The following is a 26,099-nucleotide window of genomic DNA, read 5'->3' on the forward strand; positions in this document are numbered from 1 at the left end:
ACGCCGCCACCCTCCTAGCCCTTAACCCTGGATGCACACCTCTATGCTGCGTTGCTGTCCCAGGACTCATCCCATGGACCCTTCACCTGCCACTCCTGCAAATTTACCAGCATCAAGACACAGACCACTTCCACTAACACCAAACTCAGCTCCGACTCAAACCACCTGAAGTGCATCCTACTGAACACCCGCTTGGTCCACAGACACACCACCTAACTCAGGGATCTACTCGACACTACATCAACGGACGTCGCCTTCCTCACTGAAACATGGATGAACGCATCATCAACACCCAACATTGCCATAGCCATCCCGGACAACTACAAGATCAACCAAAAAGACCGCTACATTCAAACTGGAGGAGGCATCGCCATCGTCCATAAGAACACCATCAAAATCACGACCATCTCCGACAATAACCTTACAAATGCCGAACAACTCCACTTCCAGATCCACACCGACCCTAGGACCACACTCAGAGGCACCCTCATCTACAGGCCTCCAGGAACCCGTAAACTATTCAGCGAATACATCACTGACTTCATCAGCCCACATGCCCTCGCCTCCGAGAACTACATCCTACTGGGAGACCGCAAACTTCCACCTGGAAAATAAAAACGACAGCAACACCACCACCCTTCTTGACAACCTGGCCAATCTCGGCCTCAAACAACTTGTTGACACCCCCACCCATGTAGCCGGACATACGCTTGACCCAATTTTTTACCTCCAGCAAACACATCTTCTTCGATTGCACCACAGCTCTCCATTGTACGGACCACAGTTGTGTCCACTTCAGCTACAAAAGCACCTCGACCCAAAACCCCCCACTACCTATTCCCCAAAGATAATGTAACAAAATCACCACCGACCAACTCCTCACATCGCTCAACAAAAATCCACCCGCCCTCTCATCGGACACAAACCAAGCTGCCATCAAATTCAAACAATGGATCAGTCACAGTGCTGACGAATTAGCAACCCTGAAAATCCATCACACCAAACAAGACAGCCAAAAGGCCTCTGGTTCAACGATGACCTTGAACAATCCAAGAAGCTATGCCGTACTCGCAAGAAAACAGGGGGAAAAAACCCAACCACAGACAACATTACCACCTTCAAGGCAGCCACACGCAAACACCACCAGCTGATTAGCTCCACCAAGAAATCAGCATTCAAGGACCGACTCGACTACAACGCCCACAACAGCAAGGAACTATTCAACATCGTCCAACAATTCCCCAACCCCACCGCAGCCTCAAACAACATAACTCCCTCCCAAAACCTCTGCAATTCGTTATCCTCCTTCTTCTACAACAAAATTGCCAACATACATGACAGCTTCGAAAACAGATCCAACTAACAATCATCTCCACCCCCCTCAGATCCTAAATCAACCTCTAACAACCTCAGCGCCTGGATCCCAATCACCACTGAAGACACCATCCGCTTAATGAATTCCATCCACTCCAGCGCACCAACCGACCCATGTCCCCAACACATCTTCCACAAAGCAGACTCCATCATCGCACACCATCTCCGTGTTGTCATCAACTGCTCCTTCAACTCTGCTACCTTCCCAGATAGCTGGAAACATGGCGAAGTCTGCGCCCTCCTGAAGAAACCCACAGCAGACCCCTCTGAACAGAAAAACTACCGCCCCATATTCCTCCTCCCATTCCCGGCCAAAGTCATCGAGAAAGCGGTCAATAGCCAACTTGCCACCTTCCTCGAATCCAACTACTCCCTCAACCCCTCACAATCCGGCTTTCGAGCCAAATACAGCACCAACACCGCCCTCATCGCAGCAACAGACGACATCGGAACACTACTGGACAACGGAGAAACAGTGGCCCACATTCTTCTCGACCTTTCCGCCGCCTTCGACACTGTCTGTCACAGCACCCTCATACAACGCCTCACCAACATCGGCATAAAAGTAAAAGCCTTGGACTGGATCATCTCGTTCCTAGCTGGGAGAACTCAGAGAGTCCCACTTCCCCGATTCAAATCAGAGGCCACCAAAGTCATCTGCGGTGTACCACAAGGATCATCACTCAGTCCCACCCTCTTCAACGTTTACATGAGTCCACTCGCTTCCATCGCTTGTCAACACAACCTTAACATCATCTCCTACGCTGACGACACCCAGCTGATCCTTTCCCTCACCAAAGACCCCAACACCCCCAAAACCAATCTTCACGAAGGCATGAAAGAAGTAGCCGTATGGATTACAAACATCCGCCTAAAACATAACTCAGATAAAACGGAAGTGCTCATCCTAGGATCATCCCCCTCTGCCTGGGACGACTCATGGTGGCCTTCAGACCTGGGCTCAGCACCCATACCCACAGAACACGCACGTAACCTTGGACCCATCCTAGACTCCTCACTCTCGATGACCAAACAAGTCAACGCCGTCTCATCCTCCTGCTTCAACGTACTTCGTATGCTCAAAAAGATCTTCCACTGGATCCCCGCCGACACAAGAAAGACTGTCACCCACGGACTGGTTACGAGCCGAGTAGACTATGGAAACAGCCTATACGCCGGAATTGCAGCCAAATTACATAAACAACTCCAACACATGCAAAACGCATCAGCGCAACTCATTTTGGACATTCCTCGCCAAGATCACATTTCCACCCACCAGAAAGATCTCCACTGGCTTCCCGTCAACAAGAGAATAACATAGCGTCTCCTCACCCACGCACACAAGGCCCTCTACTAACTAGGGCCTGAATGCCTCAACACTCAACTATCCTTCGACACACCCACCCAACAACTAAGATCCTCCAATCAAGGCCTCGCCGCAGTTCCACGTATCCAAAGATCCACCATGGGAGGGAGATCCTTTTCCGACTTTGCAGCCAAGACCTGCAACTCACTCCCCACTCACCTCCGCCTTAGACAGAACCACAACTCCTTCAGGAAAGAACTTTAATTCTGGTTATTCGATAAATAATCAACCCCCTCCCCAAACGCCTTGAGACCCTCTGGGTGAGTAGTGTGGTATATAAATTCCAGAACTTTAACTAGAACTTGAACCCCCAGGGCCATCGGAGCCAATATTCTGAGGTCCCCTGGGGTAGGCGCCTTTAAAATTGGGGCACGGAGAATGCATGCCTGACCTGCTGAATGCAGATTTTGAGACCAGCCTGCAGTGGGCTCTGCACACTAACCCTGATTGGGAGCCCTGCGGTGGGTGTAGCTCCTGAATCCTGCCCAACAACCCAGTGTTTGATAGGCTATGGACACATATGTTATTAATTGGACCAATGTGGCGGGCCCCATATTGCTGCTGCCCTCTAACATTTACCCATGTGGCCAACGTCGAAGTAGAAGAAGAAAGGAAGCAGTAGCCTGCAGTGCATCCAAGGAAACAAAACGTGGCATAGTGTTGCTAGCGTCTACGAGGTGGGTCCTGCATACTACATAAAATCGGAGACCATGATGTAAGTGCACGACCTAATGCATGGGGCGCACTAAGGCACAACAGGCTTTGCACTTGCTTTCTGAACACCTTACGCATACTGGAGGGCCCCTTGGCTGAGGCAAATAATGGACATAGGAGCACTTAGAGGGAACTACCTCAATACCAGCCTAACAGCAACAGTACAGTAGCATATCCATAAGGGTCACCGGGTAGTATGTTGCTCGGTGCAAATGTGACCGTGACAAGCAGCAAACTCCTGCTTGGTCATTTTCACAAGCAACCCTGATAGGGCCGCATCCATAATCTGCACAACTACAGCAGGAGTCAAAAGCATATCCTGACCCCGGAGAAGAGTGAGGGCCACTGCAACAGTACAATCGCTGCCCTGCACACCAGGGTATGGGCAGGATCCAGACTACGGTCAAGAATATTGTGCCAATGCAGACGTCCAATACACAGGGTCGGACTATCTCGGGCACTCCTCCAGCATGGACTATGTACCGCCTATATTAAAATAGTACACAAGATGCCAGCCTGGACCTTCTTGGGGTCTTAATGAAGGCTTTCAGGGAAGCGCTGGAGCAACGTATGGTCAAAATGGTCACTGGACTGGCGCGTCTCATGTCAATCTACAGCAAGGTAGCATAAAACGCCTATATACAGAAGCCTGCACTGTCCGACCTCATTCTGCATCAAAGTGACCACTCCATTAAATTGTGACATCTACACACACAAGCACTGATGTATAGTCAACATTGTCTAAAGAGTCCCTCTAACTTGGCAAGAGTCTCTAAAATTCAATATTCACTCAATTTGTAGAAGAGTCACTCAAAATCAAGATAAGTGTCGCATCGTTACCTAAATTGTCTCAATTAAACAAATGTGTAGCCTCAACACAAATGAAAATAATAGCAAGCTACAGTAAAAGTGTAGCATCTACCATCAAAGTATAGCAAATCACCAAAAACGTGTAGCATCTCGACAAAATGCATCGCACTATGACAAATGTGCCGCATTCCTGATTGTAAATGCATGTTAACGTACGATGCAACACTCAAAATATGAAAACGTGACGCATGTGCTGGAATACTTTACCTAGCTATAGAAATAATAACGCATCGTCAAATGCGTGTTGCAAATCATAAAAACGTGACGCAACTCCGGCAGGAAGTGATGTCATTATTCTAGATTCTTCCAAACCAGGAAGTTGATTTTTCTTTCACTTTCTGTTAGTCTTTTTGGGTGTGTGCTTGGTGTTGGAGGTGTTTTGAGAGATTGAGACTGAGAGTTGTGTTTCCCTGTATCTTGTTGTGAGTTTATTGTGTCTTTGCTACTTATTACGTCTGTCTCTTGTTAGTCTTGTCTGTCTATTTGTATTTTGTGTCAAGGGGTGTGTGTCAATAGGGGTATTTAGGATTTTAATAGGGGTGGGGTTTTTAGTTTTTAGAACTCAGTTTTATGTTAAGTTTCCTTTGGTCTCTGACAATCTTTTATATTTTTAAACATTTTCATAGCACACTATGTCAGGCAGGTCTAAGAACCTCACTGACAGTGAGTTTGGGGGGCTGTTATGGTTGGTCCAACATTATCTCCCAAAGATGGTGAGCATGGGTGGCCGTGTGAGCCATGGCTACCCCACAGTGGAGCGGAGAGGCAGATGGCAGCTTGTTCAACAACACCTTGAACAATTGTACTCCATACAGCGTACAGTACATCAGATAAAGCACCGGTGGCAGGACACCGTCAGCTGTGAGGGTGATGTACTGGATCATCTGGGAGTGGATGTGGGAGGCCCAACCGGTGAGTACATTTCTATTTTTACTCATGTTGTCATTCTCACTAATGTACAGATCTGTAAAAGGTTTCAATGTTAAGCAAAGTTTGTTTCAAATTTTCAACAAGGTAAAGCAAATGTTATTCCTGCGCCGTGCTGCGTTACTTCAGAAACCACAGAGATGCAACATATTGAGAATCATATGTTGTGTGTCTGTGCATCCCCCTGCGCTCATGCACTAACTGTAGCCATGCACTGGCGCAGGCACCCTTGCACTATGATGCAAGGATGCCTGCGCCATGGGGAGGAAATGGTAAGTACAGTGAGGGCCAAGATGCAGCACAAAAAAAATGATTTCACTTTTTCCACTTTCAATGAGTGCTTTGAAATGCAGCAGGCATTAAAAGTGGAGCACACATGGAGAAATGGAAGCATTTCTCAATGTGCCTCGCTACCCCACCTCTAGTGTGGCGTAGCATTCCTACGCAACTCCAGCTTAAACATTTTCTTAAAAATTGTAAATGTGTCTCCCTCCATAGGTGTTGCCTGTGAACATCCACAGCAACATCCATGGAACACCCCTTCCACGCACAGTGCTGCGTGTGAAGGGTCTGTATTTTGAAGGAGAGGTGAAGTCACGCAGGGTGGGTTTCCCTCTCCTTCTAAATATGTAGGACCACTCTGCGCCACCACTACGTTCAAAAGTCTGACGTACTTGTGGTGCAGTGGGCTAGTAAAAGACAACCAATGCCATTGTATGTTGATAACTGTGATGTGGTGCATATTTTGAAATATGCAGGGATGCATCATCACACATCCAACACTCATTTCCCTCCCTGGTCCACCCCATTTGTCTTTCACTTTGTAAGCTGCATCCCGGCGCAACATTTTTCAACAATGTGTGTGAAATACTGGGATGTCATGGTGGAGCAATTGTGGAGTTGGGTTCAAAATGATACTTGGATGACGTAATGCTGAAGTCAAACCCTCAGGCCTCCTGTCATTTCACACAGGATTGTGACTTATCACAGACATTAAGGGGCGCACTTACATATTTTGGGGCATCCCTGCATATCAGCAGGGATGTACCACAGGCCTCTTCCATGCACACCTTGCAACACTGTTGCCTTACATTGAAAAGGGTAAAAAGTGATGCACCACTGGCAAAAGGCCTTCATTATTGATTCCCCACGTATGTAGTGCGGCTGATCACCCATCATTGGTGCCTATGATTTTCAATGCAGCACACCATGGATGAACAAATGCAATGATGTTTAGTTATATTTATTAAATGATCTGATTGTATTATATGTATTGCCTTTCACAAATTTCAATACAGTATAATGTTATAAAATATACATCACAAACAGGAATGCATGTACATTTTAACAGTCAAGTAGGCAATATGTATTCTGGTCATCCTGAACTGCATTGTATTGTGGAAACATTCACCCAGGTAGCAGATGTGGTCAAGAGTATAGGTAGTGCCTGTGGAGAAGATGTAGTCCAGCGTGTGGATGGGGGTGTGGATGGGTGTTGTGAGGAGTTGTCTGAGGCCAAGTTTCGGTAGGTTGTGTATCAGGGTGGCAGGGTAGGCGTCATAATTCTTGTAAAGGTGGAAGTTCAAGTCCACAAGGATGATGTATTCCATGAAGGCAAGTGCATGGCTGCTTGCAAGGTGGCAATGGAGTTAATACATTAAGCCAGGGAACCAGGGGGTGTGTCAATTAGTGTCCCTCAGAGGGTGAGGTTGTTGTTGTTGTGGATCTGCAAGTGCATTTGTTTGCCTGTGTGGAGGGTGTTGTCTATATGGCTAACAAACGTGATGGTGTAATTGTTTACGATACCTATTCCACTTCGGTTTCCATTGGGACAATCCATGCAGGTGATCTTCTATACGTCCGGGATGGCTATTGGAATGTTGTTGGGCAAGGAGTTGTTCCACCAGGTGTCAGTCTTGAAGGCCACATCTGAGGCAGAGGTATCTTGCAGATCCAAGTGCAGACCAGCGTGTAATGTAGCAGAGCAGGTGTAGTGGAGTATGCTGTGGAGGTGTGTGTGTTCAGTCCTTTGACATTTGGTGGTCCACTCACAGGTGAACCTGCATGTGTGGGCCAAGCAAGGTCTGTGGGACCGTTTCAGGGTGTCCTTCAAAGTGTAGTGCTTTTGGCCTGCATGAGTACGTGGAGGCTGCTTGTGTCGCTGTGGAGTCTGCTCTTGTGGCGTTTGCGTGGTCCATGGTATCTGATGCTGGCCACCCTCCAGACATGTGCATAGGGGCTTGCCTTATGCGCGCCTTCGGCCACCCACCTAATGCCATTACAATGTTAGCTGGGAAGGCAAAGCTGCTGGGAGGCGGGATGCTGGTGATGGGGAATGGGGCCAAGTGGGCTGGACCACAGGGGTATTTGCATCAGAACGGGAGCTGTTTACAGGGGGGGTGAGTTGTAAAACATGGTCAAACAATGTACACTCATGTGGAGGTCAGCATGCATTACCAGTGTCCATGTACATTTTCTAGCTACATTTTGTATGGACAAATGAAAGGGTAGTAATAGACTAGAAATGACATGCATATGTTACCGTACAATCTGCACGCTACAATATTTTAAATTTATAATGCCATGCATTAATCTACATATTTGCACATGTTTTGTAGGTGGTCCGCCGCCATACACGCAGGGGGAGATCGACCGCTTTGAGGACCCCGATGCAACCAGTGAGTAAATGTATTAATTCCTACAGATTGAAGTAATGTGTGTGGAAGCAAGCTGCACTGTGTATGTGCCCAACTATGGCATGCTCAATGCATCCACTTGTATCAAATCTTTGCTGACACCCTCAAAGTAAATGTAACATTTTGTGAGTGTTTGTGACAGATGTTGAATCATGCATGGACAAAATGAAAGTCACATAAGTGTCAGACAGCCCATTACCCTAGGAACAAAGTAACAGTCAATGCCTGTTTCTTTTTGACACTGAGGGAGCAGAATGCAACATGAAAATGCAAATTTTTTACACGTACATCTGTAGAGTAAGGCATGCTGAACACAGTGCTCACTACGCGTGTTTAGTGAATGTGTTGTGTGAATAATTATTACAGGCTGAGGTACCAGGGTTGCAGTGTGTGTAAGAACAAAATCGGGTGTACTGTGGAAGCACATGGCTTTCTACGTTTGTTCACAATCACTGTTTTACAAGACACGTAGAACAACAAATCAGTAAGGGGGAGATTTATGTTCACTGTTGCATCCCCAGGGATGCGCCAGTTAATGTGCGCCATAGTGCGCCACAGCTCCGCCACCCATGGTGCGCCGCTTTAACATAGCGGTGCACCATGGGCCACAAACGGCACAGATGTGTGACGCATCTGTGCCACTAAGTTGGCGCATTCCTGGAGTTGCGTCGCAAGCGCAATGCAGCTCCAGCAAGGCTTGGGGGTGGCCCATCTACACAATGCTGCATCAAGACCTACGCCTGCTTCAAGCAGGCGCAGGGTTTTGAGGCAGCATTGGCCAAAAAGAGACTGAGTGAAATCTCATATATTTCAATCAGACACTTTCAAGAGGCTTTCCTGTGCAGGAACCCCCCCCCCCCCCTCCCCCCCTGCACAGGAACGCCTCCTTATGGCGCTGGGCTTTACAAAGTGACGCATCTCCTAGATGTGTCACGTTGTGAATAGGGCACATTGTTTGTGCCGCTGTTGTGTAAAATAAAATGACGCAATTACGGCGCAACGGCATCATAAATCAGGCCCTCAGTGATTTGAGCAAAACTTAACATGCCCACAGTGCATGTAGTGCCTTTTCAATGTGTGATACTTTTTGCATGCTGCATCAAAATCACACTGTCACTCCTCGCCCATGTAAGCACAGCATCCCTCCGTGAAATGACACTGGGCCACACCAGGATCTGCTGAAGGAAAGTTATTTATCATTTGGCCCACACCAACCCCTAGTCCAGGAATTTGCGTGTCAATTTTGTTGTGCTAGTGTGGGTAAAGAAATGTTACAGACATGTTCCCGTATCCAGATTATTTTTGTGTTCCGTTATATGCTTATAAATTGTGAAAATGTCCTCACAGTAAGTGAACCAAATAAATTCAATCCCACAACATGTGCATAGGGCACACATTCTGCAACCAAAATTATTTGCCTATATGAACAGGTTACTGCCTTGATCGTACACACACCAATCTTTAGATATTGCCATGCAGCATTCACTGGTGGTTGAAACAGGCCCGTCCCACCATCACTCTGAATCGCAGTAACCAAGGGCGTATGGATTAAGTAATGAGCCTGTGACAGCCCAAATGTATCCTGCAGTTTGTCCATTTACAGGAGAACTCCCTTGCTATTCCGGTCTACCACTCCCTACAGGCCAAGCTCCATCCATGTAGCAAGGGCCAACCAATCTCCCACATGTGGAAGTGGCGTACACATGGGCAATGGTACCTCTGGGGCATGAGGGCATTGCACTCCCATCTTGCCATGGTACCTTTTACAACAAAGTGTTGGAGTCAATTTTTACTCAGTCAATGAATCCATCCTTATCTTGTGTGATAAATATCACTAAGGATGAGACCTGGCGTCCCGCCTCTGGTTCAATTTTAGATTCAGCTTGCATAAAGTCCTGCGCCACTGCGTGGGTGAGCCCCTTCAATGGAATTGACAATAAGTACAAACAAAAATCTAGGACAGCGATTACCCCCTCTGCCCTGTGCTGCATCTGGGTCTCCAACGCCAACCTTCCACGTCCAGTTTCCGTAAGAATAACAGTCAACATATAACAGAATTCTATGCACACCAGCAATGTATGGTACTAGTTCAACAGACAGGAAAGTGCCACCATCGTCACCAATGCCGCTCGGCCCACCTACAACCGTGGCAACGTTGACCAGAATTGCATGCTACTCCAAAGCACTCTCATAACTCATACAATATTCACATCACTTTGTTCTTCCTGGGTATGGTAAACATGTGTCCCCCAGTAAGAGAGATGTCTCAAAACCTGTTTTTGAGAGCACACACCCCCTCCAATGCCTCCCCATCGTCCACTGGAAAGAACAAAAGGTCATCCGCATTCTATGAGACAAAGTGCGTGTGATCAGAGAGCCTCAGGCCACAAACCACCCTACACAATTGAGCACAAGTTGCTCATGTTTCGACAGCCAGAGCAAATAACTGAGGGGAGAGCAGGCAACCCTCTTGCCCTACTGGGTATTAGGAGGACATGATTATTCACACCTTTACTGTGGGGATGCCTGACAAATACAAATTTACAATCCAGTGGACACTTACCTCTCCCAGCCCAAAAACCCTCCTAACAGCAAACAAGTAGGGCCACTCTGAGCAATCAAATGATTTAGCTATATCCAATTGAGGTCCTCTGCACAATAGTCCACCACATGGTCTGTGTTCAACATTTATATCAACTTCCATAGACTAACGGCCATATTGCTGGTAGGGATGAAACCAGCCTGATCAGGGTGTACCAAGTGTAACAGGTGTGGGAATACTCGTGCAGACAGGATGAGATTTGTCATCACATCATCCATGGTCAGCATGGTTAGGGGACAGTACCCACAAAACTCACTTTGGACTTCACACTGTATGAGGAAAGGGATAGTAATAGGTAACCTAGTCGTAGACAGCAGCATCCCCAGTTGGCCAGCCTCCATAAACATCAATGGCATCTGAGGTGCAAGAATGTTGACATTACCCTAGTCAAACTTGATGGTGAGACCATCAGCCCCCAGGGGGTTTGTTCAGGCCCACTTCATTTACAGCGCACCGGACTTCCACATCCATTATATCCCTACCAAGAGAGTGCACCTGCTCCTCGTACACGGTGTTCAAAGAAAGCCTGTGCCTCTGCTTCCCAAACCTGTAACTGGCCACTATGTGTATCAGCGCCCACTATATGAATCCAAATGAGATGAGACAGTGTGTACACATACCTATCTGCTTTGCCTTTCATACGCTTACAATTATATCCCACATGGAGATTTTACCCTTAACAACGTGCACCTCCTGTGTATCCTGCTTTATATTGTCCCACATATACCTTGGACTTAAGACTGCGTGCTCTTCCATTACAATGTATCCATGCCTCACCCAATGTGATCTCTCCCATCCTCTCAACTTGCATTCCTTCACCTCAAGGATGCATGGCGCTATGATACCCTCACAAGTATCTTTTGCAATATAAAAACGTAAGACAAGATAGTTCAACATAAACCAGCGTGGGATACCAAGGCCCCGCATGAGCAGACAAGCACATCTGTTATACTTGACAGTATGTATGTGGCCAGATGCTGGTGTGTCATTTCATGGCAGTCATTCGACTTGGGCACCACCTAGTGGCCCGTGGTCATGTGACTTTGGATGCATATGCTAGATGGCAATTTTGCAGTGTGTCATCACACAAGTGTTGGTCATATTTTCATGACACTTTCCATTCACTCTTTTGATTGTACAACTTAGGTCATGCTGATGTCCATCATGTACTGCTTGCCTTACACATGCTCCCTTTTTTCATACAGATAACATGAATGCATAGGAGGAGCGGGCTTTCCGCATCAGGAAAGCTCGCTATGGACACATACTTGCTGTTGCAAAGGGATTTCGGTGGTCGGGTCGGCAATATCATAAGCGAAAGTTGGCTAAGACCTGGGTTATCAAGTCACCTACACACCAAAGTGGAAATCACGGACAATCACATGTTGTTTCAACTAATGCAGGTGGTGCTGCTGCCCCACAAGCATCCACATCCACTGCAGGCACGGCAGCAAGTGTTGATGCTACGATGTTAGCAGGCATGGAGAGGAAAATTGATACTTTGGAGGCCAAAATTTCAGCATTGGACACAAAACTTGACAGGGTTCAACAGACATTGGAACAAATAATTTCAATGATTTAATTAGTATGTGGACAATGTGTGGACACTGACTTTTTGTTCACACTACAATGTTAAAGCATATTTGTTTTAAATATTTTATATAGGTTTAGATAGTTAGAATAGGTAGTTAGTTAGGTTTCCTTTTTCTATATCTTCATTTTCATTACGTAGTTGCTGAGTTTTACATTTTCTATTTGGGTGGGCGGGTTTTCTTAGATGTGTTATATGTGTTTTTTAAAAAATTTAAAAAAATATATATATATATTTGTGGTTTGATTAGATTAGTGTGTAGTTTATGTTTAGGATAAGTATGTGTATGTCTATTGTACATTTATGTGTTAAGGGGGTGGGGGCTGATGTTTACTTGTCCTGCGTCAACCTAGGTAATTTTAGGCTAAGTAAGTTAGGGCATAGTTATGTAAGTTAGATAGGTTAAGATAAGTTAGGTTAGGTTAAGTTTAGATAGTATAGATAGTGTTAGTTTTTTTTTGACTTTATGTAATTTTTTAGTAATGTACATATTTTTACTAGTGTGTTTGTGAAGTAAATGTAATTTAAATTTTCTACTTGCATACTTTGTGATCTCTTCTTTTACGTACTGCATTTACTGTGTTATAAGTGTGAGTAAGTTGACACATTGAATGGATGAAGTTTCATGTTTGAGTGCATGTCATTATTATGATCTTGCTATGTTTAAGCTGCATCTGTGAGTACATGTGCTGGCAATCCCTGTGATGTCAAATCTTGTCCAATATGTCAGGCAGCTTTGTGCATACATTAGAACTTCCAGCAGGTGGCCTCTAACAATGTTTTTCAGGTCTCTCCCCTCATTTTAAATACAGACTCTAACGCCTGGCCAGTGTTGACCATGTCCCCCAGAATACATACGGTGCCTCAGGGCACAATTGCCAGGAATGTTGTCACCGCTATCACTCACCAGGGCAACAAGTTCATTGAGCCAAGGTATATGGGGACATCACTTAGGTCTGCTCTTCAAATTTGAAGGGAGATTGTGAGGTCATGTCTGCCACCTCCTCACACCGCTCAGCCAAAGTGATAGAGGAATGTCCAACACTTACCCTGTAGTCATTCACTATTGTGCAGTGGGGTGGAGATCAGCTACATTGCAACTAACGCACCCCTTCCAAGGCATACTCGGCATCCATCATATACATCTACAGATCCTCAGCATACAGTGATATTATATGCATGGTGACAACGGTTAAATGTCAATAGGAAACAACAGCGTGGACAAGGAACAACCCTGACGAGTACCCTGCCCCACTGGATATCACAAGGAGACCCCCGCCCAACCCCCACCCTTGTGCTTGCCAATGAATACAACCTGTCTTTGCATCTCAGATGACACTCCCCAAGTTCTAAGGCCCTCATTATTCAGAATAGATGAGACCACTAAAGGCTTTTGATACATCCACTAAGTGGATCACTGGCATCCTCTCCTCATCATAGGTCTCTCCCAGAATTCATAACAATTGCCATACATTGCCAGCAGTGTAACGGGTGTAAAGAAATCATGCCTGATCTTGATGAATGTAAGGCACAATATGCAAGAGGAGTCAAGTGGGCAGTATCCAGGTCAATCATTGTAAATACATCATGAGCATGGACTTTCTGCAATCTAGTGAGTTGTCCTCAGAGGCCATCCCCAGCTTAAGTAGGGGGCCGATCACCGCCTCTCTATCAGAGGCTTGCAATACTCACAGATCCGTGGCCTAACAATAGATTAACAGCAGTGTAGGGGCTAGGACATCAAACAAGATCAAATTATGTAGACTTAGTAGCATTGACCTGGTGCAGTTGGCGGTGAGCCACCCTGCACCACCTGCAAGATTCTATCCTAAGCTAATGTGCATCCTGCACACAGTGATTTCAGAGTGAACCTTACAAGTGTGTATTACTATACTTTCATCCATCACATGACACACATTGCAGGTAATGTTTTCTAATGTGATGAAAATGTTGTTGTTGTGAGAATTGCACCATGTAACACAACCAGTTTATGTAAGTGAAACATGGAGGTTGAAGAGTGTATGCATTAAATGAAAGGTTGTGGCAGGTAAGAAACAATTGGACCATTCCAGTGCTATGTCCACTATGCCAGCGTAGTTTAACATTGGTAGTGTAGCGTATTTGATGTATGTGTGGAACACAGCACAGATATCAACTGAGACCACTTGCAACATACATCCCTCAATCAATGCTGCCCTTGTCAGTCCAGCATTATCATTGCAATATTGTATTTGAGAATGTATGATTACATGTGAGTTACTGTGTGTGTTGACTCCACTAAACCCAGGCATTACACAGATAGCAAGCTTTACAATTAGATCTTCATCCTGCTATTCCATCTGCATGGTGCAGCACACTAGGGGTTACAGAGAGTGGCACATTGATCACGTTTGCATACTACACATCTCATTGTGTAAGAGGTTGTGCTTCAGTGTACAGCATGTTTGCTTTGGGTGCACAGCCAGTTGTGACACTTCTTGTGTGGTGATGGTGAACATTAATGTTGTACTCTTATTCCATGTATTACTCAGGCTACCATGACTAATGCGACTATGGTGCCTACACAGGCACACGACCAATATTGTAGCATTACCACAGGGTAGAGCACATTAATGCAACATGCACTTCTATATGGGCCAATTGATGTTTTTGCAAAGGAGTGTTTGCAATACCCAGCTGTACATTTGTAAAAAACTTAATTTTTTTCAAAATTATGTCACCATAAACTTTTACATTACAAGATTATTATCACAGTGTAAGACCTTTTGCACATTTTTCTATTTCTCTTCCACATGTGTCTACTTTTCTCATCAGAAAATGTACACAGTACAATCATTACATGTTACACACTTGACACAATTGAACAGTGTTATGGACAGACAGGTGGTCATGAAGAACTTGTTGACAAGTTTGACTGTGTTTATCCAACAACATTTTATTTGAGGGATGAGATTGTGATTTATACATTCTTAATTTCAGAATGTGTATTGGTTGAGTGTTTCATGCATAAACATTGATGTGTGACACTTTTTTTGAGACAGGTGTGTAATGTCAGACATTGTTCTCCTCTGTGAAATGTTTAGTGTGTTGTCCAGGGACACCTGTGTGCAATAGTAATTTACAGTCCTCTCTTCCTTTGTATTTTTATGGAAAATTCATCCTCAGAGTCTTCACTTTGTTGAGTAACTGCAGGGCATGTTGTGCTACTGCTACCACCAGCAATGGCAGAGGATGTTTGAGGGTACGCATGTTCCCTCGAGGTTACATTATCCCTTTGTTCATTCAGCATCATTTGCTGGTTTTTGATGACCGTCAGCAAGTCTGCATGAAAAGCTGTCATGGATGACAGGAAGAGGTCTTGACGTTGCTGCATGTCTCTCATTTGGTTCACAATATCTTGCAGGTGCTGGGCTATGTCCCTGTTTGCATTTTGTGGTGGCATTTGAACATGCCTCTCACTCATGATCTTGGAAATGTTTCCCAGAGATTGTGATAATCCTGGTGTTTGTGTGGAAGTGGCTTCATCAGTGCCAATGTTTGCCAAATCTGGATTGATACTTTGTAGTATGGATCGCAGGATGGTAGCGATACTTGGCAATGCCACATGTAGCTCACAGAGGAGTTCCCGCTGAACACTTACAGCAGAACTTTGGAACTCACGTTGTGTGTTCTGCCACTCATTAATAATGTTTGTTGAGGACGGTACAGGTGGTGTTGGTGTTAAAGTTTCACCTTCAGCAGCAACCACATCGTTGTCATACTGTGGAGGGGGTGTGGGGGACCGTATGGTGCTTCTTTCCACCTCATGTGTGTCAGTGTCAATGTTAGGAGGATTTTCTTCCATATCATCCGACACAATGTGAATACAGGGTGTTTGTCTACTTCCAATACATAGAATTGATATGCATAATTGTACACATTATCTACATTGCAGCCCATGGGTACAGGTACTCACTCACAGTCTCACACACCCTCTTTATGTCATGTTTTTTGTGTGCCAACCTATCACAAGCAAAGGACACACTGTTTGGGATATTGTCGGAATATTTTTGGTCCAGACTGGATTTACATTAGTCTGCAATTGAGACGGACAGACACACTGCTTTGTACACATGATTCATTACATTGCATTCAAGCAATGACTGAGTACAATACACATTTCCAACATATTGTATGCCATTATCAAACACAATCTCTTATGTCAATACCATTTTATGAATGATTGTATGAGTCAACCTACAATGATGACAAGGTAACTGACATTGGGTGTTGTTGAAAATGAACTACCCATGCCCCAAATCCGCAACAAACGACAGTTGACACTGATGCAACAAATGCCATGGCCATACAGACACAAAGTCAGAGGAAGATATCTGGTCTACAGTACTGAGTGCATGATCTTTCATGAGCAATTGCAGTGTGCATATCATATCATTGTACACACATACAACACAATGGCATACCAAAAAATATTTATACACACTAATTCAATACTCATGGTAGCAAAGCTCGTCTGCCATTTTGAATCCAACATGGGATGGTGTGGTGCAGGGTTGTTGCTGAAATGTGCTGTGAGGCATTGAGGTACACCCAAACCCAATGTAGGAGCTGACTGTTGACGGTTTGCTCAATGACTTTGGCAGGGAAAGGGAGGAGTGGAATGGGGCGGTAACTCTTAAGTTCTGTGTTGTCTGCTGTGGGTTTCTTCAGGAGGGTGCTGAGATCCGCATGTTTCCAAATTTCCAGGAAGGTAGCAGAGTTGAGGGAGCAGTTGATGACATCTCGGAGATGGTGCGCGATAATGGAGTGTGCTTAGTTGATAATGTGGTGTGGACAATGGTCCGTTGGCAATCCTGAGTGAATAGAGATCATCAGGTGGATGGTGCCTTAAGTGGTGATGGTGTTCCAGGCGAATAGGTTGTTGGTGGGGTGTTTTTGTTTGCAGGTGGGTGGGGTGGACTGATTCCCAAAGCTGTTATGTATGTCAGCAATCTTGTTGTGTAAGAACGAGGCTAGAGAGTCGCAGAGGTCTTGAGAGGGAGTGATGTCATTGGTACCGGCAGTGGGGTTGTAGACTGTTTAACGATGTTGAATTGTACCTTGCTGTTGTGGGCGTTGTTGTTGAGTCAATCCTTGGATGATGATTTGTTAGTGGTTTGGATCAGTTGGTGATCTTTGCGGGTGGCATTCTTGAAGGTGGCCAGGTTCTCAGTGGTTATTAATTTAAAAAAATGTTTTTGTAAGGGTGCAACAGATCTTCTTGCATTTCTTGAGCTCATCATTGGACTAGGGGGCTTTTTTTGCTACCTTATCTGATTTGATGGTTTTTCAAGGAGGCTAATTTATCACCGCTTTCGTTGATCCATTGTGTGAGGTTGATGGCTGCTTGGTTTGGGTCCAATGATTTGGTAGGAGGGTTTTGGTAAAGCGATGTGGTCAGTGGTACTTTTATTCCTGTTTCTGCAGGGGATTGGTTGTGGGTGGTTGTGGTTTGTGGTCTTTTTGTATTTGAAGTGAATGCAGCGGTGGTCAGTCCAATGGAGTCCTGTGGGGTGGATGAAGGAGATGTGCTTGCTAGAGGAGAAGATTGTGTTGAGCGTGTGCCCGGCATAGTGGGTGGGGGTGTGAACAAGTTGTTTGACTCCAACATTTGCAAGGTTGTCCAGAAGAGTGGTGGAAGTTGAGGACTCCCAGTTCAATGTAGTCCTTAGAGGAGAGGGCGTGTGGGCTGATGCAGTCTGTGATGTCTTTGCTGAATTGTGTGCAGGGTCCAGGTGGTCTGTAGATGAGGGTGCCTCTGAGTGTGGTCTTGGGGTCGATGTGCATTTGGAAGTGAAGGTGTTCAGCAGCTGCGAGGGAGTTGTCAGAACTGGTCGTGATGCAGATCGTGTTCTTATGGACAATGGAGATGCCTCCTCCTGTTTGGTTAATGCGGTCCTTTTGGATGATTTTGTAGCTGTTTGTGATGGCTATGGTCATGTTGGGCACTGATGTCCGTTCATCCAGGTTTCTGTAAAAAATGCAATGTCTGGCAATGTGGTGTTGAGTAGGTTCCAAAGTTCAGTTGCATGTGTCTGAACTGAGCAGGTGTTCAGCATGATACACTTCAGGTGGTCAGTTATGGAGCTCAGTTTGAAGTGTGAGGATTTGGTGTGGGTCCTGATGCTGTTCAACTTGCAGGAGTGGCAGGTGAAGGGTCCATGGGTGAGTCCTGGTGTGGCTTGGTAGCTGTCTGGGAGACGGCCGGAGTTCCGTGCAGAGAGGATAGCAGCATCATACGTGATGCAGGTGGAGTGGGTTTTAGAGGGGACAGGGGGTCTGGCGCTGGGCACAGTCGAGGTGCAGATGGGTGTAGACAGGCTTACCTTTGGCACACCTTCAGCACACATAGGGCGCTTCCACTGCGCGTGTACCCTGCGCGTAGGCTGTTGTGACATAAGTGGATGGTGGAGGGGGGCATGGCAAGCGAGGAGCAGCTGGGATGCGCGAGCGGGTTGGAGAGCCGGGCTGGGAGGCACAACAAACATACAACTAAATGGCAGCAAGCAAAAACTGAAACAGGACAAGAATGTAGGGCAACCTGAAAATCACTATTAAATGGACAGTGTCACCAGCACAATCAGGCACAAAATAAATAGTAGTAGGCAAAGCAAGCAGTGCACAGATCAATAATTAATGAAGACCAGTCTTGCAGTGAAGCACTATGCAAACAATGTTATCAGGCACAATGAATTGCAGGCAGCAATGGGCAAATAAAAACACAGCCAATGAGCAGTCACGCAGTAAGCGCTACGATAACAATGAAATGACATTAATTAATTCTCATTTACATATGCAGATATGAATATGTGTGGCTGACTATTGTAGTCATTGTCATTGTTTAAAATAATACTTGAACTATCGTGGGACTGAGAACATTTATAGATGCAATTGACACCATCACCCGTCACAGGGATATGCACACTTATTTGTACTTACCTGTTGTGTGTTCTGTCGTTTCTCTTGCGGCACTGTCCTGACCAGCAATTCCTAGCACTATTTCTTCTGGTATGACTTTTGCCACTTGCTCCTCTAGTTCATCGAGGTCCTCCTGGTCTGCTGGGCTGCCTCCTCCAGTTAGAAAGGCTGCCTTGCGGTTTGCCGCAAGTTTTTCTTTTGTGCGGCGCTTACAATCATGCCACCTTTTTTTGCAGTCAATGACAGTCCTCTTGGCCTGTGCTACACTGTTTATTTTCAGTACAATTTGCCTCCATATTGCCTCTTTTTTGCCATGGGGCAACTTTGAATTTATAAACAGCTGATGCTGGTACTTGGTGACCTCTGCCACCAGGATTTCATTTTCCTCATGGCTGAAATTTGACTTCCTTTTCCGTTTGGCGTCAGCCTGTGCCTCTGGGCTTCTACTTGCAAGATTTTCCCGGGGGTCCTGGCTGCTGGTATGTGCTTCTTCCATTTGTGTTTGTCTTCTGTGGTCCACAGCTCTCGCAAGAGCAATTTGCGTCACTTATCCTGCTGCCTTTTCACGCATCCCGCACTTTACAGTGTTGCGCCGGCGCCGCAATGGCGTTGCGTGTCGCAAAAGACCTTACGTGACTTTTCATTACGTTGCGTCAGGCTGACTTGCGGCAGTTTTGCGGCACGTACGTCACGTCGTCTGACGCACATTGCCAAGTTGCGACACGCTGCGTTCACTCATTAATTTGGCGCTTCTCCATAGACTTGCGTCGTCGCAGCGGCCGCGCAAGACTTTTGACGCAACTCTGCGTTGCGGGAGAGTTGCGTCACTCATCATAAATCTGCCCCAAAGTGTCCAGTGCCTGAACCTCCAGGAAATCCAAACACTGTTTCAATAAACAAAAACTAAGCCAAAATAAAGGAAGCTACAACAAGAGGGTGTCTGCAACAGGGAGTGAAAATAAATTTGCACAGAGCGAGGCTGCATTATAGAAGGTTAAGATTGAGTTGTCTCTAGTCTAGTGAAGGAACAATGAGTTGCTTAAGTACTAAAGGGATCCTATAAACCTGCTGGCATCAGGTTTGAGGATGGGATCCTAGAGGGGAGTATTAAAATGTCTCAAGTTAAATTGCTCCCTCCCTCTTGTTCGATGGTTCACCAAGTGACGATTGTAGCAGACAATGAACTTTTGTAAGTGGCAAACAAGCGGGTCTGTCATATGGAGATTTGCCACTCTCCCTTGGTCCATTCCTTGGGTCAGGAGGGAAATAGTGTGGAAGCAATCTATTTCAGTTATTTGTGTGAAATAATACAAATTAGCAATGCACTCTAATGTGCTCAGAAGAAGAGAAATTAACAGCATAGAGAAAACTACAGTGTTTCCTTATAAATAAACCATTTCCTAATATGGGGACATTGAAAGGTGAATCGATGAAATGTTTGAAAGATGCCCCTTGACATCTGAACCTAAACAAAAAGCTTCCTTTTTCCTCAGTCATCATTTTACATAGAATCCACTGGCCACACTCATGATTTCCTTCCTCATTCATTCTTCCTCTTTACTCTTCAGCGGTCAATGCCTACATTCTTTTGTACTTCTTAAACCTTAGTTGTCCTATCCAACCCTGAGTCCTCCCCCTCACTTTTTATCTGCCATCTCGCTCATTATGTTTCGTTTGGACTCGTCAGCTGTCCCTTCATTCACCAGTCATGTTATGCTATGACATTTGCAATGAGCAGCTGATACCCAGACTAAAACAAGCAAAGACTTGACAGAGAACAACCATTGTGTTTTGATAAATATCAGATGATTAGAATGACATACAGGTTCTTGGTGATTATACCAGATGCCTGTGCACATGTTGTTGTGAATTGCAGAGCTAGTTCTGCATCTCTAACTTGAAGGAATATAAGGCAAATCACCAATGTAAACATTCAAACAAGTAATACATAGACAGAACTCTCCAAGTATCTTGTGTTCTCTGTATTTAATGGAGATTGATTGCCCAGCCAACACATGTTTCATCAGGGTACAAACCTAACTGATAGTAGATTGATCTCTCCTGCCATTGTACTTCCGTCCCAGCCGATACAGGAATGAGTAAATTCCCAGGGTTTGGTCAAAAGCGATGAATGGACACGTAATAGTGAATGGTGGAGTGTCACTCAGAACAATAAGCCGAGGAATTGAAACATACAAACGTGTGAGACTTTATCCAGAGTGAGTACTCCACCAAGAGATCTGTACAGGGCAGGCGAGTATGCTGCTCAGTCTGAAGACCCACGGCGAAAACCGGAAGTGATCCTTATCAAGAACATTCTTATACAGATGTACACACGAGCAGGCGCCATCGAATACCTCATGAATCCAAACCCTTCTTTCATATTGAGGTTCCTGATGATGGCTGTTGAGATGACGGCAGTGGCGTCACTAGGAGGGTGCGGGGGCTGCGGATCGCACCGGGTGACACCATCACATGGGGTGACACTGTGACACTAAAATGCAAAATATTACTGTCTGTCTATGATTATGTCACTTTATGCCCTGAAATTATTCTTATGCATTGTTTCAGCCCAGCTACAGAAATTTATAACTGAAATAAAAAAATATCTCTGTTCTGTTAGTGATAAACACAAAAACGTGTTATAGTTTTGTTTTGCATCAACCCTAGTGACGCCGCTGCTGAGCCTCTGCTTTAAATCGCTACATAAATCAGGAGGAACCTGTAAACCCGGCCGCCGGCCAAGATTATTGTCCAATTAGCTATACGACGTCGGCATCCGGACATCGACGACGTTCGAAATGTCACTCATGTGACGTGGCTCCCGGACCTGCTGTTTTCAACATCAGCCCACTGTCCACGCGCCCACACTACACGTGCTTAAAATTTAGGCACTGCTGTTTCTTCGTCCATCAATAGGTAAGGAAGCAGGATGAGGTAGGGGCAGGGCGGCAGTGCGCGACTCCTCTGTGGCGGTAAGTAGCAGACGGGCTGAGGCGGACTGAGCACATCTCAACACATTTCATAAAACATAAAAAATACGACTTTTTGTGGCCCTATCTCTGTAACCTTGTACAAACTAAGATGTGATACATACATCAAAGCAGGCATTCATGCTCAGAAAATACTGAATGCTCACAGACATCACATGATGTTGTTTTATTAATTTTTCAAGCTATGTTTTAAGTACAGGAAATTGAGGTTGGCGTGCGCGTTTCAATTCACAATAATATTTAATTGGGCGGTTTGCTCAGATTTCTGGCTGCCAGTCACACCGGAGCCTCTTGGTTCAACTGCACTCTATTAGAAAGGGCAGATTGTGGATTTCGTGAGCAGAACAGCTACCTATTGTTTTACAAACAAATGTGTCGAAAATAGTATTCTGTAACTTTACGTAAATGTAAAAATGATGTGGAACATTTACTATTCAAGGCTGTATTTTTTTCCCCTCTGCGCTGTGTGCTGTAGTGGGACTCTAAGACGCCCCGTGGCCTGGGCGCAGCTTCCTTTGCACTCTGCACATATCCTCTCCCACTGACAGTTTCCTTTGTGCTCTTGAGCTCTTAGGCCTACTCGTTACACACCCCCACCTGCTTATGCTGACCCGTAAGCACTGTGTCTTCCCTGGGGCTTGCACAGACCCCTGCTGTGTTGTTGAGTAAACCCATATTTTTAAGAATGAACAGGAATGGTAGGTGGTAAGGTAAAGATCCAAGTGACATACAGCACTTAGAAGCTACAAAAAACTATGTAAAAACCTGTTTTAGTAGCACATGTGTATTATGCACATGTATGTAGAAGTTCTTTACTTATGTATGTATGGTCTTATTATGTGCAAACTTTACCCAGCCAGGTTTCAGAGTGCTTAGCGAAATAGCGAGAAAGTGGCACATAGCCATCTACGTCAGACCTTCTCCTCACCCACGACACATGCACAAACACATGCACAGGGGTTTAGCTATAAATAGTGCAGCAGGTGCAGTGGCAACTGGGCCCATGGGCATAAGGGGCCCACCGCACCCAAATGGTGGCCGATTTTTCTAATAAAACCATGGGGTGGGTGCCAAATGTCTTTATTTTCTCTAGGGCCCCTGGCATCGTTAAAACACGCATTGTTTTTGTCGTTGTTGGAGTTTTTAAAGTCACTGTTTTTTCATAATAGTTCTAGGATATATAGATCAATCATGCCACATGAAATACATAAATCAAAGAGGCCATGTGGATGCCAGCAAAAGCTAAAAAGGAAAAAAATGGATCACGCTCAACACTACGTGGATCCATGCTTCAATATGTCAAGAGACCAGATGATGGCCAGGGTTCAACAAAAAACACAGTTCCTCGGCCACCAATTGATAACTCTGATTCTGATGCTAGTGTTATAATATAAGAAAGAAAATGAAGCAGAAAAACAAGGACAGGAAGTGGAAATTCAAATGGATGAATTTGAAGCAGAAGAGAGTACTGAAAGTGACTCTAACCATGATACTGTAAATGAGAGGATGAATGAGGTTAAGGGGGAAAATTTGTATATTTTAGATGATGCTTCTTTTTGGAATATACCAGTTCCAGATCATTTGCGGGTTGTAATCATCAAAAGAGGAAGTGCTTCTTTCCAGAACAAAGATGGACCTTTCAGAATTGAGACAAGGCAAGATCCAAAAGCAAAAGGAGATGTTCGCCAGCTATCAAAAGAGTGGTTTTACAAGGTGATGCCAAATAGCAAGAAAGTGTTGTGATCATGGATGGTTTTCTCACTCGTCAGTAAGAGATTATATTGTTTTTGCTGCCGACTCTTTGCCGCTAATGCTAGAGACACGACATCCACATTTTTGACAGGGTTTCAGATGTAGTGGAAACTGAGCCCAAAAGTGCATAATCATGAGACATCTGAAGAGCACTTACATTGCCTTGAAAAATGGAAAACATTGGCAGCAGGACTTAGACTGCACAAAACAATTGACTCCGAAAGTATTGCTTTGATGGACATAAAGAAGAAAAAGTTGAGAGACATCTTGCACAGGTTGCTCGATATCACATTGTTTCTTGCCAAGCAGAATCTGGCATTCCGGGGCCACAATAATGATGAATCTTCATTGAATAAAGGAAACGTTCTTGAAATGGTTGAGATGCTTTCTAAATATGACCCAGTGCTGAAAGAGCACCTAATGAGATTAAAGTGAAGGACATGTAAATTCAAAGCATCAGTATCTTATCCTGCACCAAAAACTCAGAATGAGTTAATACATGTTCTAGCAAATCATGTGAAGGAGAAGCTGGTCATGGATATAAAATCTGCCAGATATTTTGGGATCATGTTCAATAGCACACCTGACAAATCACACACTGACCAAATGTCCGAAGTGATCAGATATGTGAAAATCCAAAATAGGAAAGTTGGAAGTAAGAGAAGTGTTTCTGGGATTTTTCCCTTTAAGCTGTTGACCTCAGTTCTAATATTCTTAAAAATCTGGAAAGTGATGGAATCAACATTATGATGTGCCTCCCTCAAGGTTACGATAATGCTGCCACTATGGCTGGAATCCTTGGGGGTGTACAAGCCGTTTTGAAAAGAAAAAACAGGAAAGCTATTTTCAATGGATGTGTGGACGATTCGCTTAACTTGTGCGACCAACACTCTTATGCTGAAAATGCTTCGAGTGTGACTTTTTTTGGAACTCTTGAGACAATGTTTGACTTCTTTGCTGCTTCCACTCACCGATGGGATGTTTTAATCGACCACACTGGAGTCTCAGTGAAAAGACTGTCAATAACACGCTGGAGTGCTCATCATGCTGCAGTAAAGGTAGTGAAAGAAATATTTGATGAATGTGTGGCGGCAATTGAAGCTCTATGTGATCCAGATGAAACCTTAGACACAAGAGGTACAGCCCGAGGTCTTTTGCCTGCTGTCTGCAATTTCACGTTTCTGTGCTACCTCTACTTTTGGTGTGATGTACTTGAAGAAGTTAATTTTACACAGCCGTACCTTCAGACTAAGGGCTTAACTCTTGACAAGGTGGGGACAAAGCTAGAGACGCCAATACTTTTTCTGTACGAGCAGGGCAATCATCTAGTGGAGCAGGCAATTGAACAGGCGCTTTTAAAATCAGACCAATATGGAATTTCAGTAGAGAGCAGACCCAGGTTCAAGAAGAGGATGACAGGTGAGAAGACAAGAGATGCTGGACTAACTCTGCAAGAAGAAAACAAGAGGGCGATGCTTGAGTGAATTGATCGTTTCCATTCTGCACTCCAGATCAGATCAAGAGCCATCAAGGAAGTAGCAGCCATGTTTGAGGCTGTTCAAGCCAAGAGTTTGATATCTGCCACTGAAGAAGAGTTACTAGTGTCCATTCCAAAATTGTCCACTTTCTATGATGGGTTATCCGAGGGAGAGCTTTTATTAGGAATACCAAGGCTGAGAAGGCACCTGAAGGCAGCAGAGATTGATCTCGAAGAAGCCAAAGACTGGTCAGTATTTGACGTTTTGAGATTCATAGCTGACTGGGACTTCCTAGAATCTCTCCCATATCTCTCAGTGAGCCTACAATTATTTTTTACAACCTGTATGTCTGTGGGTTCATGTGAGAGGAGTTTTTCAAAGCTGAAGTTTATAAAGAACTATTTGTGATCTACCGTGGGACAGTCAGGGTTTTTTGAACTTGAAATATTATCAATTGAAAGTGATTTGGCAAAAGGAGTTGATTTCGATGAAGTAATGAACAAGTTTGCAGCTTTAAAGGCCAGGAAAGGAAATGTCTGATTAGTCGAGATTAGTTGAGATTTAATGTGACATTGTAATTTGTACTGTTGCATACTATTCTGGCAGTTGCTGATTGTCCAAAACCAATACAGAACGGTTACAACCTTATCTCCTGTAACAGTAAAATTAGAAGTTTAATGTTAAAATAAAAATGTAACATATTTTCTAGGAAGTTCTTACTTCTTAGTTCTTAACTTCTTACAATCTTTTACCTCCGACCTTAAATTCAATTTTTCTTC

At 44.7% G+C, this 26,099-nt stretch overlaps 2 protein-coding genes across 2 annotated transcripts in view; both read right to left on the reverse strand.

Annotated features, from left to right (window-relative positions):
* The window catches only part of PLEKHB1 (pleckstrin homology domain containing B1), a 569,304-nt gene that overhangs the window by 98,797 nt on the left and 444,408 nt on the right, over positions 1 to 26,099 (reverse strand). The window lies entirely within an intron of this gene.
* On the reverse strand, positions 15,103 to 19,593 carry LOC147693628 (uncharacterized). The gene is made up of 3 exons (XM_086933575.1): positions 19,119 to 19,593; positions 18,506 to 18,647; positions 15,103 to 16,018 (listed from the first exon to the last, which is right to left on the reverse strand). The coding sequence occupies exons 1-3, from the start codon at positions 19,591 to 19,593 to the stop codon at positions 15,259 to 15,261; spliced, it is 1,377 nt and encodes a 458-aa protein (XP_086789701.1). The 3' UTR covers positions 15,103 to 15,258.

This window comes from Lissotriton vulgaris, chromosome 8 (genome assembly GCF_964263255.1).
Source record: "Lissotriton vulgaris chromosome 8, aLisVul1.2, whole genome shotgun sequence".
Lineage (NCBI taxonomy): Eukaryota > Metazoa > Chordata > Amphibia > Caudata > Salamandridae > Lissotriton > Lissotriton vulgaris.

Excerpts from the sequence above, each read along its gene's own strand:
- LOC147693628 (XM_086933575.1), bottom strand. The coding sequence starts at position 19,593 with ATGGAAGAAGCACATACCAGCAGCCAGGACCCCCGGGAAAATCTTGCA. Across the intron at positions 18,648-19,118 it reads AACGACAGAACACACAACAG|CCCGGCTCTCCAACCCGCTC; the intron begins GTAAGTACAAAT and ends TGTGCCTCCCAG. Across the intron at positions 16,019-18,505 it reads GTGCTGAAGGTGTGCCAAAG|ACAAACACCCTGTATTCACA; the intron begins GTAAGCCTGTCT and ends TATTGGAAGTAG.